Genomic DNA, 17625 nt, shown 5'->3' on the forward strand with positions numbered 1-17625 from the left:
AGAGAGTCGACCCGTTCTACTGGGACCAGCGAGAGCCGTAGCTCGATGTGGTGCCCGTCGGGTGCCGTTGCCGTGTAGCCGTGACCGACGCCCGGGGAGATCGACACGTCGAGTTCCGTGTGGTTATCGTATCGTATCGTATGGCACGTCCGGGGAAGTGAGAACGTTGCTAACCTGGTTTCTGTGCTAACCTAGCCTTCGGTAGTTTAACATCAGATACTCTCTTTTGATTTAGGGTCAATCTGCATACACCGACTTTACCCGGGAATGGAGAGAGTTTGGATCAACTTACAATGATGACAAGGTTATCTTTCTGAATCAAAACTATGAATGTATAATTGTTGATTAATAAAATATAGTCTATGACTCTATGATGCTAGTATTATTTATTACTATGTATTAAATCTAGGTAATAACGACAAAGGAAAATAATAAACATAACTGGTACTAACCAAATAATTAAATAGTATAACTCAAGTAGTATAACTCAAGTAGAATGACTAAAGTAGTAACTAACCTTACGTTCGCTCTTCTAGTCCACGCTTAAAGCGGGTGAACGCTGTTGATTGCTTGAGTCAGTTCGTAAGTTTAACCAAAATTAGGGAGGTGTAAATAAAATATTAACTAGTGAATGATTATAACTTTATTCCTCAGTAGATGGTTCCAATTCTTCTGGAATTTCGTGTGTTACAGTGGTGTTATTGGCATTGTCGATTAAGGTTACCCGAACAAATCTCTCTAATTGCATGAAGTATGAGTTTATTATTGGATCAGGTCGGGGATTCTGAAACAACTCTATTTCCTCAATAAATTCTATGTCAGATTCATCGCAAGTTAAATTGATAATTTCAGATTCCTCAGTAATAGGTTGAGGTAAAGATCCTGTTCCTGGATCCTCAGATTCAGCGGATGTATCGTCGCTTCCCGAAGAAGTATGTTGAGGAAAGTTACTGTTGGTAAGTGACGGAATTAAGGGCACCTCCTTGCCCTCAGTTGATGTTGAAGGAACTTGATTAATGTTCTGCTCTGAATGTATTAAGGGCACCTTCTTGCCCTCAGTTGAGGTCGAAGGGACCTGATTAATGTTCCGCTCCGAATGTTGTTCAGTTTTATTAAGATTTTCCAAAAACCTTGCAAATTGTTCTCGGCGTAATCTTTAGAGGTATTCAATTCTCTCCTTTTTTCGGCGTCCAGCCCTATGGCGCCTTTTCTTTACCATCTACATAAAAACAAAATTTCTAATGTACTTAGAGCACTTTTTGCTCCTTAAAGCGAGTAAACGCTTAAGTACCTACCCTTATTCCAAAATTGTTTTCCATAACCACGATAAGTCTTCTAGATATTTTCCCTCTTTGATTCTAAATATAATAATAAAAAGATTACAAATAAATACTGACAATAACTGGTTCAAAAGTTATTAATAGCGTATATTTTAATATGTTCCTTGAATATTAATAATAAAAATAATCTAAGGTTATTAATCAAGAGTAATAATATAAAAACATAATCCTGGAACAATGTGTAGCTCGGAAATGGATTAATGAAATGGATTACAGCGAATATTGCTGTGATTGCCTTGGTGAAAACAAAATATAGGTAGTATATGTATATAAGCGTACTAAAATATTTATTTCACACTTCAAAGTTCCAAATTTGGAACCTTATATTCTTCATTGTTGGATTAACGGTAAAATAAGTGGTATAAACTAATAAAATCGTATCGTAGACGGACAACTTCAAGTAGTATAAGTAAGTTAATAAAAAGTTGTAATGCAAGCGGATTAAACGCTCAACAATATAAGGGTAAGTAGTACAAGTAAATAAGTAGTACGAATTAAATTAAAGTCATGCTACAAGCGAATTAAACGCTTGATATAATAACTTATAAGTAAATTAATAGTGATATGAGTCAATGACAAAGGTATATCGCAGGCGGATAAATGCCGATTGGTATAGGTAGTAAAAAGAATGAATAAGTAGTACAACTCAATGAAAGATTTATATCATAAGCGAAGTAAACGCTTAGTAGTATTAATTAGTAGTATAGGTAATACTAATATTCAAAGGATAATTAAAAATTGTATCAAAAGCGGAATGGACGCTTAATAATATAACTGTAAGTAGTAATGGATCAACAAATAAAATAATAAGGAGTGAAATAATAAGGAATTATGCTGATAATACGAGCAAATTGATGCTAGTAGTATAGTCATAAATGGTATCGCCTAGTAGTAATATAGCTGAAAATAGTATAAATAAAATGAAACTAAAAGAAGTCGGACTATCAGCGGATAAACGCCAAGTAAAATAAGGAAAGGTAGTATAAATCTTTTAAAGAATATTTTAAGGATCATATAAATGAATAATTAATTAAGGTAAAGAGGGTACAAAAGTTACAAAATAAATGATGAATTAATAAGTAAACTGTCACTGAATGTAGATATAATATAATTGTGTTACAGAGAGATTGAATACAAATGTCGTATGAATATAAAATAAAGTCGTATGAGTTGGCAAACAACAATTAAGAATAGTGGGTATACAATAAGAATTCAAACTTGGTACAAATCTACTCACAAGTGTTCGCAGGAATCTGGACCCTCAGGCCAGGAAGCACTTAACAAGCAGCAGCGAGAAATAATTGTTAAACAAACTCCACTGATTCTAAATTAGGTTGATGCCTTAGTAGCGACTCAACACTATAATGCAAATCAAGTAATAGCAAATTATAAATGACTGACAAGTAACTGAGTTAGGTTGACGCTTTATATGCGACGTAACGCTATAAAGCGAAGTGACTTCAAGAAGCAAATAATAAGTGACTGACAAGTACTGAGTTAGGTAGACGCTTTATTAGCGACGTATTGCTATAAAGCGAAGTGACGAAAGTAATGATCAAATAATAAGTGACCCTCTCTTGCTGCTGCACCAAGTCTTATACTAAAATTTTAGGGCTGAGTCCCTGTCGCTCGAGAAGGGGTTACAAAAAGTGGGGACCTTATAATTAAATGCAAAGTTACAATAGTAGGGAGGCTACGCCTTGATCGCTGATTGGTTCCCCGCTCTTAAAATTATTAATGGTGGGATCGAGACCTTGAAAAGTCTGGTGGGGACGATGAGCTCAGTGCTTTGGTTAGATAAAATTATTTTTCTCCCAATGTTCAACATAAAATTCTCAGTACGAATTTATCGCATGAGCTGTTGGGACTTATGGTCAACAGAAATTTCTCCGTACTAAATAATCGGAACATCCGGTATGACTTTCAGGCAACTAACATTTAATGATTAAATTTATCGAAGAGACTGTTATGTCTTTTGATTAAGACAGTGGACACCGATTATTACTTTAATCTGGCGTCAGTAAATCGCCGCCTTAAGAATTAATATTTCATGGTTCGCGCCCCGTTAATTAAATTTTTTTTTATTTTATTTTAATATTAAAAATCTTTAATAAACCTATAAAGATAATAATATTTAATTTTAAATGCGAATATTGCATGATTATTATTAAGATATGAAAAGCTATAAAGGTAACCTTACATGGTAGTAGTATGAATCAACCAATAATGGTACTAAATTATAAGTGATTATTTTCTGTTAATGAAATAATCTTCAATTAACACCTTGTCCACTGTTTTACTCAATCCCAACAAATGAAATATTAAAATTATTAATTTAACCTAAATTTCTACAACCTTATGCATTAATTATTTATAAGGTCCCTTGTACCTCTGGATAATAATTTAATGCATTCAGTTAATTACTATTAGAGTACCCTTGTGTATTATAGAGTGTTTACTAGAAATCGAGTATGAGTTAGTTCCACTAGGGCCGAAAAGTGTAATAGGCACAACCATCTAGTATGTTCATGGTTCAAGACAACTCAACGCTGTCCGATATATCGAGCAGGGTTGGTAAAGTTAGCTTGGCGGATAACGTGCGTGAATCAGGTAATTTTGTTTCAAGAAATATTATTTATTACTCAGTTTAATCTCATAAAGTCACTCTTTACGAAGTACTGTTACACACAAGATGCTCTTAAATAAATAAGACATATATTTGCATTAAGTCTAAATGTAAATTAGAATAAGTTAAGTAATTAGCAACAAAATTCAAACATCTTGCTTTAATCTAGTAAATACAACGTACACATTACATATAAGGTACTTGTTAATTATAATTTACTACTCAACAATATAAAGATAATTATACGTTGTCCGATATTCTATTTGGAGTTTGTTGCTAATTTCTTAAGATACTTTGTTTAGAGGTACTGTAAATTTATATTAATTTTATGCTGATAAAATGTATAATATATGCTTTATGTTCCACAGATTTGGTTTGTTAAATACGCAATGGCTGAAACAGATAATTCAGTAAAAGAAGTACCTGATGTTAGTACGTATATAATTCCTTAATTATATGGTATATAATTAATTCCTCAAATTCTTTACAGCAATAAATAATTGTACATTAGTAAGTTACAGAGTGCAATGGACTAATGCAATGACGAAACTGCTATTAGATATCATGAGTAAGCACGTCGAATGTGTCACAAGTCCATTACATAAACAAGTGTGGAAACATGTTGCTGCATCCATGAATACTCACGGTTACAATTTGTCAGCTGAGAACTGTAACATCAAGTGGAATGGAATGAAAAAAAAATATAAAATGTTAAAGGACGCAAGGAATCAATCGGGCGCAGGCAAACAAGCGAAATGGGAATATTATGACATTATTAACGATGTGTTAAGGAAACAACCAGAAATTGCTCCGCTGTCGATCGCATCAGGTACACGCGGTTTTAAAGTAAATTACGTTGCGTTAAATGCATCTCGAAACATAAATGAGACACAATTCATCGATGACGTAGAAAATGAAGAAAATTTACAATTGCAAGCAACTAACCTTGTTGAATCAACTAATCGTGTACTTAACCGAGTAGTGAGAAAAAGAAAAAACGAAACACCAATTTGGACTCGAGCATTAATGGAACAAAAACAACGTCATCACGAGCAGAATTATGCCCAGCGAGAGCGATTGTTATCGTTACTGGAAAAGCATTTTGATCAGTAAAGTACTATAGCGTAAATAATCGCCACAAAGTTCCAACTTGATATAAAAAATATCATACTGTAAACATAACTTCATTTTCTGTTATGTTATGTTTGTATGTTCTTATTTTATGTTTTTATGTTCTTTATGTTATGTTTTACTGTTCTCTCTTAATTTTGTTAGACATAGCGCGTCATATTTGAGCAAGCATGACTGAAGAAAAGTATCATTTAAGAAAACAATTTTGAGTTATTACTTTTCCAATTTTTCTTTTAAGCGTTGTGTTCATTATAAAAATATATAAAGGAGATATTAAAAATACAATTAATATATACAAGGTGGTTCATAATCCCAGTGAGAAATAGTAGTCGAATAGACATCAGATTGACATCTATTAGACGTCTAATTATCTAAACACATCATCTAAAAAACGTCGATTTGATGTCTATGCAACTTATCATTTCTCACTGGGAAATGATTAACCTTTGATAACTTTTTTTACTTGTGAGACAGAGTAGTCGCTAGACTGAATATCTAATCGACTTAGGTAGTAAGAACAGCATTATATGCTTTGAAAGACTGCAACAATTGTTATTTATGTCGTTATTTCGTACATATAGAGTTTATACGCAATTGTATTTAAAATAATGGTCTTATTTATTTTCTTCTGTATGTTTAGTAAATAAAGATATTCGTCAAAAAGACTTGTGCTTGTTTGCTGGATAATGAGAGACTCATATATATCAGCTGTATATGTTCATTACATTATATTAGAAAAAGAACATTATCATTATATAAGTAATATAACATTTTATGTAACAATTTATAATAAATTACATCTTACGGTTTACAATAAATGAGAAATAACCTCTCGTTTTTCGACTCTGTCCGCAAATGCATCTTCGTCATTAATTCGCATTTCCATTAGATCCAACTCTATTGGTTCTATTGGATCAAATGCATCCTCATTGTCTATACATATGTTATGTAAAATACAACACGAAAGAATAACCAAAGGAATCATCTCTGTATTATACATATACACGTACTTTAATTTTCGAAATCTACCTTTTAAGATTCCAAACGCACGTTCGATAATTACACGTGTCCTTGAATGTTTAATATTAAAATTTCTTTGTAATTCGTTTAAATGACCATTATCTCGATGAGGCGTTAACAAATATTTCGATAAAGGATATGCTGAATCCCCTAATAGATGATATTGATTTTGAAAATATCCATTTTCATTATATGTTATTACTTGTTTTATATCACTTAAACGCCATATTCTCGCGTCATGCACACTACCACAGATACCAGTAAACACATCTATAAATTTTAATGTAGAGTCACAAATTCCTTGGAGTACTATCGAATGGGAGCCTTTACGGTTAACATAACTGTCAGGATTGTCTATTGGTGCACTTATAGCTATATGCGTGCCGTCAACTGCTCCAATTACGCCAGGAAAACCACTTAATTGGCGAAATTCTCGTTCAACGTTTGCCATTGCATGAGGCTCCGGCCATTTTATGTATCTCTGAACATCAGCAGCAAATACCATCATAACTTTCAATATTGTTCTCCAAGCAGTATCTTTTGATACACCAAATCTATCTGCTACTGATCTGAAACAGCAATGTTACATATATATACATATTTTATAATCATATAAAATATAAGTAGTTTGACTAAATGTAAGTAGAAAGAATATGCGGGTTCTAACCCAGGGACTCCGAGGGGGGGTGAGGGGCGCGAGGGTATAGCGTCACGCGGGGGGGGGAGGTCACCGGAGTGCGAGGTAAAGCGTCACGCGGGGGGGGGGGAGGTCGCCGGAGTGCGAGGTATAGCGTTATGGGGGGGGGGGGTATGGGTCCTTTCAAGTGTCCTCTGCGGTCGAGGGTGTTTATGTAAACATATCTAGGAACGAACCATGGTATGCGGTATGTTTATATCTTATTATATTTTCTAGCGCCGATACCCGGCTGCTATCAATGAGATGTTTATGTAAACATATATCTAGGAACCGTGGGATTGTTTTATAGATAAAAATTTATTTTCGAGCGCCGATACCCGGCTGCAGGGTGGAAAGAGACGGAGATATGGTACCGATATCATATAATCAAACGGAAAAAAGGTTTAGCATCACAGTTGGTTGCGAGTGCTCCAGAAAAGAGTTTCCTGAAAATCTTCAGTGTGAAAAGTTCTGTGCAACAATATGGAGCAAAGTGAACGCGACCTGTTGGAGGAAGCCAACAATGTCACCTCCTTAGGCGAATATTTCGCGTGGGTGCAACGATGTGACAAGTATATTGAACAATCGGAAGGACAAAGTCGTGCTAAGCGTCCGCGGCTATCTATCGGCAATAGACAATCGTTAGTGGCTCGAATCGCGCGGCTTGAGGGAGTGAAGAAGCGTTTGGAAAGGCGCTTTATACATTTTGGTGGTGATTACGCCGAACAGCCTTCCAGCGTGAAACTCTCTTGGAGAGAGATTGAGACTGCGTTTGAAAACCGTGTACTAACCGGCGCGGTGATTAATGAAGACTACATCGACCCGCGACAATTCCTGGAAGCTGCCTGTGATGTAGTGCTAGAGCATGTGCGGAACGCTATTGACAGATACAACAGTGTAAAAGTGAACACCGTGTTCAACGGAGAGTTCGTGGCGGGTGAGAAGACCACCAATAAGAGTATAAACACGAAAAATCATGGCCTCTTCTCTACGTCTGATCTGCAAGAATGGTACGAGCAATACGTGATCGAGCTCACCCTGGCGTCTCTCGAGGAGTTCCAGGAGCGCGATAGCGGGTGGGCATTGTCGCGTATATTGAACTTGGTTATCAACATCAACAAGCACAATCCCTTGCACGCGGGGTGTTACATCACATTACCGGAGGAAATCAAGACGAAGAAGGCTGTGGTGAACGTGCAATCGATGGACAATGCATGTTTCGCGTGGTCGGTGGTCGCCGCTCTGTATCCGGCGGAAAGACACACGGAACGCGAATCTTCATACCCGCACTACACGACGGTGCTGAATCTCCAGGGCATAGAGTTTCCAATGTCAATGAAAAACATTGCGAAGTTTGAACGTCTGAACGATATTTCCATAAACGTGTTCGGTACCGAGGAACAGAATAAGAAGATAAATGTGTTGCCACTACGACTCACCGATGAGAAGAAGGCTAAGCACGCGAATCTGCTGTACGTGCAAGATGTGCAGAACAACAACGTGGGACATTTCACATGGATCAAGAATCTATCCCGCTTGGTGAGCTCCCAGATAAATAAGCAGAACGGGCAAAAATACATTTGTGATCGGTAAGTAGCGTTATAATAAATACTTATCGCTAGAAATTAGCATTACTAGAAAATAACAGGTTCTTTCTTTTATTCTTGCAGATGCCTGCACTACTTCTACACTAAGGAGAAGTTAGAGGCCCACACCGTGGATTGCCAACAGCTGAACGACTGCGCAATCGTTCTACCAAACGAAGAGGACAAGTGGTTGAGTTTCAGCAATTACAACAGAAAGGAGCGGATGCCGTTTGTAGTATATGCAGACCTTGAATGTGTATTGCAGAAGACGGAGGAGGACGACCCGAAACTGTACCAGCGTCATCAGGTATCCAGTATAGCGTATTACGTGCGATGCTCCTACGACTAAGCGTTATCCGGGTACCAATCCCGTCGCGATAAGGAGTGCGTGTCATGGTTCGTTGAACAACTAAAAGAGTTAGCGTATCGCGTGAAAGCGATTTTGTCGAGAAATGTCCCCATGATAGAATTAACGCGAGATGAGCGCGAAAAATTTAACAACGCAACGCAGTGTCATATCTGCGAGAAACCGTTCACGTCAGATGACACGCGGGTTCGCGATCATTGCCATCTCACCGATCAGTACAGAGGTCCCGCGCATTCTAATTGTAACTTAAATTACAAAGATTCGCATGCCATTCCAATAGTGTTCCATAATTTATCCGGCTACGACGCGCATTTTATCATTACGGAAATAGCCACCGCGTTCGCGGGCAATGTCGATGTATTGCCCATAACTAAAGAAAAATATATTTCCTTTACAAAAAATGTTGGGGAAATAGGTGAAAAAATAGCAAACTGGAAAGATAGAAATATAAAATTACGATTTATTGATTCCTTTAAATTTTTGAGCAGTAGCCTGGATAAATTGTCATCATTTCTCAGTAAAGATAAACTTAAAACATTACGATCCGAATTTGCGCACCTCTCTACCGACGACTTTGATTTATTATAACGCGAAAGGGTGTTTTCCCTTACGAGTACGTGGACTGCGCCGAAAAATTGGAGGATACTCGCCTACCGTCGCGCGAATCGTTTTATAGTTCCTTAACGGGTGTCATGGTATCCGAGAGCGATTACGCGAACGCTGTCAACGTGTGGCAACGGTTCGCCATTCGAACGTTAGGCGAGTACAGCGACCTATATCTAAAAGCGGATGTTATGTTGTTGGCCGACGTATTTGAAAATTTCCGCGATAGCTGCATAAAGAGTTACGGTCTTGATCCCGCATACTATTACACTTTGCCCGGTTTTACGTGGGACGCAATGCTCAAGCATACGCGTATAAATTTTGAATTGTTAACTGATATCGACATGGTCATGTTCATAGAACGCGGTATACGCGGCGGCCTAAGTCAGTGTTCGCACAGGTACGCGCAAACCAACAATAAGTACATGCAGTCGTATGATCCATCGAAACCTTCATCTTACCTAATGTACTTTGATGTTAATAACTTGTACGGCTGGGCAATGTGTCAACCACTGCCCTATGCCGATTTTCGATGGGTCAACGACATTTCCAATTTCAACGTAAACGTGATTGCTCCGGATTCGCCAAAAGGGTACGTACTCGAAGTTGATCTCGAGTATCCGTGGCATCTCCATGACGCGCACGCTGACCTGCCGTTCTGTCCGACGCGCGATAAGCCGCCAGGCAAACGGCAGGATAAGTTGCTCGCAACTTTATACGACAAGAAGCGGTACGTCATCCATTACCGCAACTTGCAACAGTGTACGCATCACGGTCTTCGCGTCACAAAAATCCATCGCGTATTAGAATTCGCGCAATCTCCATGGCTCCGCGATTATATTGAACTAAATACACGATTTAGAACGGCCGCTACCAACGATTTCGAGAAAAATTTATACAAATTAATGAACAACGCGGTATTTGGAAAAACAATGGAGAACGTGCGCAATCACGTAGATGTTAAACTTGTAACGAAATGGAACGGACGATACGGCGCAGAGGCAATGATCGCGAAACCCAATTTTCATAGTCGCAGCATCTTTTCATCAAACCTGGTCGCGATCGAGATGCGTAAGCTCGAGGTGAAATTCAACAAACCGATCTACGTAGGTATGTGCATCCTCGACATATCCAAGGTCTGTTTGTACGAGTTTCACCACGAGTACATGTTACCGTTATATCACGACAAATGCAAGATCATGTACACGGATACCGATAGTTTAATTTATCATATTGAGTGCGAGAACGTGTACGAACAAATGAAACGCGACATTGCGAGATTCGATACAAGTGATTACGCGTCCGACAACATTTATGGAATACCGCTCATGAATAAAAAGATACCAGGTCTTATGAAAGATGAGAACAACGGCGCGATAATGACGGAATTCGTGGGGCTCAGAGCGAAAATGTACGCTTTGAAAGTAGACGGCAAAAAGGATACCAAAAAGGCGAAAGGTGTTAAGAGTAACGTAGTCGCACGAAAAATAACTTTTGATGATTACGTGCAGTGTTTGAGGGAAAAGATTGAAATGAGTCGAGATCAGTCTCGTATAACATCGCAGCTGCACAAAGTGTACACCGTTCGCGAGACGAAAATCGCTCTGAGTCCGTACGACGATAAGCGCTACATCGTACCCGATTCCACGAACACGCTACCGTGGGGGCATTTGCGGATACTATTGTAAAATATTTAGGATAAGGATAATAATAATAATAAAGAGTTATTGTATTTCATATATATCATTGTATTTTCATATATTGTCATACATTTATATATGTTTGTGAAAAATAAAAGTATTAAACGACATTGTCTTTGTGTATCCATGAATTGTGCGATCCATCAAATCCCAGCCACTTCACGTAGACCTCGTCACCTCTCCTGCGCAGTACTTTCTCCACGAGATACACGTCCGGATACCTCGCGCGATGCAACTCGTGCTCGTAGAACGACGCTCCGGCGACTGGTTTGTCGCGATAGTCGTCGAGTAGATAGGTCACGGGGTTGGTACGCTGAACTTTAGCTATGCGAAAAACCTCGGTGGTCCAGTTTGGCATGTAACCCTTCTCGAAGATTGTCTTGTATTTGCTAACGCGTACCGAATCGCCTACTTTGAACCTTGCTGGAGCCGCTATCTTTATCGCGTTGTATACAGTAGTCAAGAGTCTCTCAGCAACAGCGGGGGTTACGTCAACGGGTCGCATGCCGATTGTTCGATGCCTTCGGGTGTTATACTCCTTGACGAGTTGGGATAGCGTGTCGGCCCACTTGTAAGTCCCATTGAGGGTAAACATCTGCCACATGGCGTTCTTCAGCGTACGATTGAATCGCTCGACGACCGATGCCTTCAATACCGAATACGTGGAATAATGATTGATGTTGTGTTTTCTCATGAGTCGTTGCACGTCGGTGTTGTAAAATTCCTTCCCCATATCGGTTTGCAAGTTTTTCGGACATCTCTTGCTCTCTTGAATTATCTGGGCGATAGCCGCAGCTGTCTCGCTTCCGCCTTTGCTCTTGAGCGGCACGGCCCATGCGTACTTGCTCAACACATCGACGACGGTGAGTATGTAGTGGTAGCCTCTGTTGAAACGTGAGTACGGGCGCATCTCGACTAAGTCTGCCCGCCACAGGTCATCGTATCCCCGAACTATGACCCGTCTTCGTGGAAAATTTCGTCTCGCCGGGGCATGCAGTTCCTCGACGAGTCGCCGCTTCTCGGAACTGACGACACCTTTCTTACGTCCTTCGGAGCTCATGTTTTGACGGGTGCAAATCATCGACTGGTCGGCACGATATGTGTGACGCTAGTTACAATATGTCTCAAAACTGTTCCTGAGCCGTTCGTACCTGTTCGCGGTCGTCCGTTACTTGTTCGTACCCCTTCTGTAGTTATTCCAGGATGATTCGCTGAGGCTGGAGCTCCGCGGGGGAAGTGGGGGAGCGCTGAAGCTGGAGCCCCGCGGGGGAAGTGGGGGAGCGCCGAGGCTGGAGCCCCGCGGGGGAAGTGGGAGAGCGCTGGAGTTGTTGTTGATGCTCAATCTTTGGAGATCCGTGAGCGCCTGTTGAAAACCGTCTAGCGTGCCCCGCGGGGGGAGTGGGGGAGGGTTGTTGTATTCGTTGACCACTCTTTGGAAATCTGTGAGCCCCTTTCGAAGATCGTTAAGCGCACCTCGGTAATCCTTCATGTTCAAATTTGGTGAGAGATATTCGTTCGATGCGAATGACGTTGAACGATTGGTTCGTTTTAACGATACGCGTATCAATTTATAATGATACCAGCCTCGTTCGTTCCACGTTCGTTCCATGTTCTTTCCACGTTCAAACACGTTCGTTCCACGTTCAAACACGTTCGTTCAACATTCTTTCCACGTTCGTTCTCGTTCGTTCTCGTTCGTTCCACGTTCGTTTCACGTTCGTTCCACGTTCAAACACGTTCTTAAAACGTGCGTTAGCTGTTTCTGAGCCGTTTATTTATCCTTTATTAGCGGTTCGCGATCATCCGATTTGTTACCCTTCAATAGGCGTTCGCTAACGTTCCTGAGCCGTTGACCAACGTTCGAAAGCCGTTCTTGAGTCGTTCCTGAGACGTCGGCTATCCGTTCAGTGGGTATTCGAAAATCGCTCTTTTGCCGTTTGTTGTCTTCGTCATAGTTGTTGGTTAGTTGTTTGTAATCCTCGCTTTCCAACTTTAAACGTCGAAGATCGTCGTACGCGGCCTGGCACCTCTTCATGTCCCTCTCGAACGCAATCAGCTTTTCGTTAAATTCTTTCTGTTGATTCCTCAACACTTCAACGTACTGCTCCACGTACAGTTTATTGACGGCGTCAGTATCAGCCTCAGGCTCCGCTACGTGGTGAATCTTGCACGACTTTGCGTCAAAGTCCGTACCGATGCGACACAGAGCGTTACGGTGCACGTAACTTCTCACTAATTCGTCCCAATGACGGGAATTGTTGCCGACTGCGTCGTTTCCCCGTTCGAATAGTCCAAACTTGTTGAGAGGCATTCGTTCGATGCGAGTGACGTTGATCGACTAGTTCGTTTTGACGATACACGAGTCAATTTATAATGAGACCAGATTCTCGAAGTTCCTCGATGATCGACAGCATCTCGTTGTCGTGAGAGTTGTGTCCGGCTTGACGCGAAGCGTCGAGCAATCGTAGGCGATCCACCAGCTCGTTGGGATCGCCCCAGTGCACGTAATCGATCGCATTGTCGTTCAGTGTCATGACACAAGGTAATCCTCTTCCGGATTTCTTCTTAGGTTCAACCGGTAGTAATGGTGCGATTATGTATTTGTACTTGTATCCCCTGTTACTCTTTACCCGACCTCGCGCGCTGTGATCGCGTCTATACGCGTTCGTCACCAACAGCATGCTCTTGTACGTTTGCATATTATTTGCCGTGTACACGCCCTCGTCGGGATGTTTCTTGAAAATCAGCTCGTAAAGACCAAGTGTACCTTTGTGTCGCACATCGTCGATAAGTATGTTATCTTCGTGGTCTATCGCGAATCGTTCATTACCGAACATCAGCCCATTCTGATCGATATAAACGCCGAACACACGATCTATCTCATCGTCACGGCTTATAACAGCCCCGACGTACCGTTGGCCCAACGGGCCCAATTGAGTCCGCAACGAATCGTCCATGGTTTCGAAAACGTTCTCGGTTGGAAGAGACGGTTGTACGGCTCCGATTCGACGCCGTTTCAATGTGTATGATTCGCGATCCGGCGAGTCGTCCATTCGTTTCCTCTTTATCTTCAGGGTGCGTGGTACTTCAATCCCTGCGTCATCGCTCGATCCGATTCGACGCCGTTTCGATTCGTATGATTCGCGATCCGGTGAGCTGTTCCCTCGTTTTCTGTATGTCTTCAGGGTGCATGGTACTGCAAGCTCTACGGTACGTGGCGTAAAGGTTATCAATGGCGCATCCGGTGCATCGCTCGATCCGATTCGACGCCGTTTCGATTCGTATGATTCGCGATCCGGCGAGCCGTCCGTTCGTTTCCTCTTTACCCTACTCCTTATCACATTCTTCTTCTCGAACTTCGGGGCGCGTGGTACTGCGAGCTCTACGTACGGCTCGCGCTTCGGGGGTGCTTCAATCCCTACGTCCGACTCGTCCTTCACCGCGCGTGTGCTCGAGTTGTCAACGATCTTTTGCAGCGGTTCAATGATTGGCCCAAAATGTCTCCTCACCGCGATATCATCATCGATCATATCGGTCTTCAAAGCACGATGTTTCTTGCCGATCGATTCGCTCGTTTTCTCAATCGCCCTCGCGATCTTTTCACGCTCACGAATATCATTGCTCCCAGCCATGTTGTCGATCAACGACTAACCGCTCCGCGGTATCGCAAACACGTTAAATCCGTTTCTGTATCGACCATTAGCGAGCGGGCTGTCCTTGTCTATCACTACGAAACCGTACTTGCGTTGCCAACAACTGCGACACAACGCACAGAAATCATCGTACGTCATATCGGTATTCACGTGATCGTTGTACACGTGTTTCAGGTTGGTACCATCCTGTTTGAACAGGATCAGCAGGTTCGCGTTGTCGCGTATAAGATGTTTCGGTATTCTCGCGTACGTCTGACAGAGATAGAAACAGTCGACGTTCGAGTGTCGCCCCATCGCAAAGTATTCTCTCACCGTATCCTGCTTATCGCACGCCACGTCATCAAAGACGAAGATCGAGTTTGGACGCGCCTCGCTCGGTGGAATGACGTCACTGTTATTGGAGAACGTAAAGTAACCGATTTCATCTATCGACGACAACAGAGTTTCCAAGTACTGATATTTCGGCTGCTGCAACGACTTCGAGTACACGTACACGTTCTCGAAACGTACACCGTGCGGACTCTCCAGCAGGCTTATCAGAACGTTGGTTTTACCGCAGTTCGAGGGGCCGCAGATGATCGCGCGTACAGTGGTCGGCAGCATCGGGCCATGTTTGCGTATCGCCTCATTATCCCCCATCTGTCGTAATCTGTCGTCGCAGTTCGTAACCCGTATCGTCAATGGTTGCTGCACGAATCGCATTTTTCTCACTTCTAGGTAGAGGAGGAGTGGAGTCGCCTATTTATAGGCGCGTGAAACCGCGAATCGCGCAGTATCAAAATGTTTGTCACGCTGACGAGTCCTTCCGATATACTCGATTTAACCGCTGAGCAGTTACAATTTGTGCCAAAGGTAGTTCTGTTGCAAGTGTGCGGGAACTATATCGAACACGTGTGGAACAGGCTCCCGGAACATATAAAGGCGGATTCGGATGTGCAGACTTACCGCCGTTGTCGCGAACATTACAATCAACCGTGGCAACAAACGCACATCGACGGTCCGGCACCGTTGATCAGGGATTGCCGGGAATGTGCAGCTCGAAAGGAAGCGCGTTTATCGCGCGATTCAGCAAACTTCCGCCTCTCACTGATTCGTTCGTCGCGAGCGCTGACATTCACGGCAATCCCTGATCAACGCAGTCTCAATCTCTCTCCAAGAGAGTTTCACGCTGGAAGGCTGTTCGGCGTAATCACCACCAAAATGTATAAAGCGCCTTTCCAAACGCTTCTTCACTCCCTCAAGCCGCGCGATTCGAGCCACTAACGATTGTCTATTGCCGATAGATAGCCGCGGACGCTTAGCACGACTTTGTCCTTCCGATTGTTCAATATACTTGTCACATCGTTGCACCCACGCGAAATATTCGCCTAAGAAGGTGACATTGTTGGCTTCCTCCAACAGGTCGCGTTCACTTTGCTCCATGTTGTTGCACAGAACTTTTCACACTGAAGATTTTCAGGAAACTCTTTTCTGGAGCACTCGCAACCAACTGTGATGCTAAACCTTTTTTCCGTTTGATTATATGATATCGGTACCATATCTCCGTCTCTTTCCACCCTGCAGCCGGATATCGGCGCTCGAAAATAAATTTTTATCTATAAAACAATCCCACGGTTCCTAGATATATGTTTACATAAACATCTCATTGATAGCAGCCGGGTATCGGCGCTAGAAAATATAATAAGATATAAACATACCGCATACCATGGTTCGTTCCTAGATATGTTTACATAAACACCCTCGACCGCAGAGGACACTTGAAAGGACCCATACCCCCCCCCCCCATAACGCTATACCTCGCCCTCCGGCGACCTCCCCCCCCCGCGTGACGCTATACCCTCGCGCCCCTCACCCCCCCTCGGAGTCCCTGGGTTAGAACCCGCATATTCTTTCTACTAATGTACTTTATCAAACAAGTTTTGTACGGCAATACAATACACGCACCTGTAAACTTCTTGATTCCCAAGGAACCATAAAGTAAGAGCTATTTGTTTCTCAGGAGACATGTGTGCAGCACCACGCTCAGTGTACAACCGAGATCCAAGCTCTTGGACTAATTTTTCATAAGTATACTTTTCTAGTCGAAAGTGCGACGTGAAATCTAATACAATGACATTGATGCATTATAATGTATATAATAAGAAACTTATACATAATTACAACAATAATATATAATAAAACTTTTACGTCTTACCTGTTAAAGTATACATCACCACAACAGTTTCAAAAAACCCTGGAATTTTAAGATGAAGTTCCCGTTCAGGGGGATTTTCGATAACATCATCCTCATCTGATGGATCAAAAAATAAATTCAGGATTTCTTGCAGATCCATTTCTGTCTGAAAATATGAAAGTATTAAGCTAGAAGCAATAGTTGTATTGCAATTATTATATCAATTTGTAATATTGAAGAACACTTTTATCTTTTAAACATTAGTTTTACCTTTATAGTAGATTAAATTTAGTTTCATTTACATTTAGATTCAATGCAAATATACGTTTTATTTATTTAAGAGCATCTTGTGTGTAACAGTACTTCATAAAGAGTGACTTTATGAGATTAAACTGAGTAATAAATAATATTTCTTGAAACAAAATTACCTGATTCATGCACGTTATCCGCCAAGCTAACTTTACCAACCCTGCTCGATATATCGGACAGCGTTGAGTTGTCTTGAACCATGAACATACTAGATGGTTGTGCCTATTACACTTTTCGGCCCTAGTGGAACTAACTCATACTCGATTTCTCGTAAACACTCATAGTTTAACGCACTACTGTAACGTTTCTTATTAATAATAATTATTCATATACCTTAACCTATTGATTAGTTGTTATATTAATGCTAGTCATTATAATATCTTCCATTAAATAAAATAAGGAATTAATAATTCAATACAAGTAATATTAAAATAATTAATA

The 17625-nt window shown here is 41.2% G+C and overlaps 2 protein-coding genes across 2 annotated transcripts; both read left to right on the plus strand.

The window, feature by feature from the left end:
* Window positions 1-7276: 7276 nt before the first annotated feature.
* On the plus strand, window positions 7277-9324 carry LOC105281494. Its single transcript, XM_026969247.1, has 2 exons — window positions 7277-8382; window positions 8464-9324. The coding sequence occupies exons 1-2, from the start codon at window positions 7277-7279 to the stop codon at window positions 8726-8728; spliced, it is 1371 nt and encodes a 456-aa protein (XP_026825048.1). The 3' UTR covers window positions 8729-9324.
* A 114-nt stretch (window positions 9325-9438) lies between these two features.
* On the plus strand, window positions 9439-11037 carry LOC113561840. Its single transcript, XM_026969248.1, has one exon. It carries the CDS (start codon window positions 9439-9441, stop codon window positions 11035-11037), a length of 1599 nt encoding a protein of 532 aa, XP_026825049.1.
* Window positions 11038-17625: the final 6588 nt, after the last annotated feature.

The sequence above is a fragment of the Ooceraea biroi genome, chromosome 4 (assembly GCF_003672135.1).
Source record: "Ooceraea biroi isolate clonal line C1 chromosome 4, Obir_v5.4, whole genome shotgun sequence".
Taxonomy (NCBI): domain Eukaryota; kingdom Metazoa; phylum Arthropoda; class Insecta; order Hymenoptera; family Formicidae; genus Ooceraea; species Ooceraea biroi.

Coding starts and splice junctions, on each gene's coding strand:
- LOC105281494 (XM_026969247.1), top strand. CDS start 7,277: ATGGAGCAAAGTGAACGCGACCTGTTGGAGGAAGCCAACAATGTCACC. Junction 8,383..8,463: donor CAAAAATACATTTGTGATCG/GTAAGTAGCGTT, acceptor TTATTCTTGCAG/ATGCCTGCACTACTTCTACA.
- LOC113561840 (XM_026969248.1), top strand. CDS start 9,439: ATGGTATCCGAGAGCGATTACGCGAACGCTGTCAACGTGTGGCAACGG.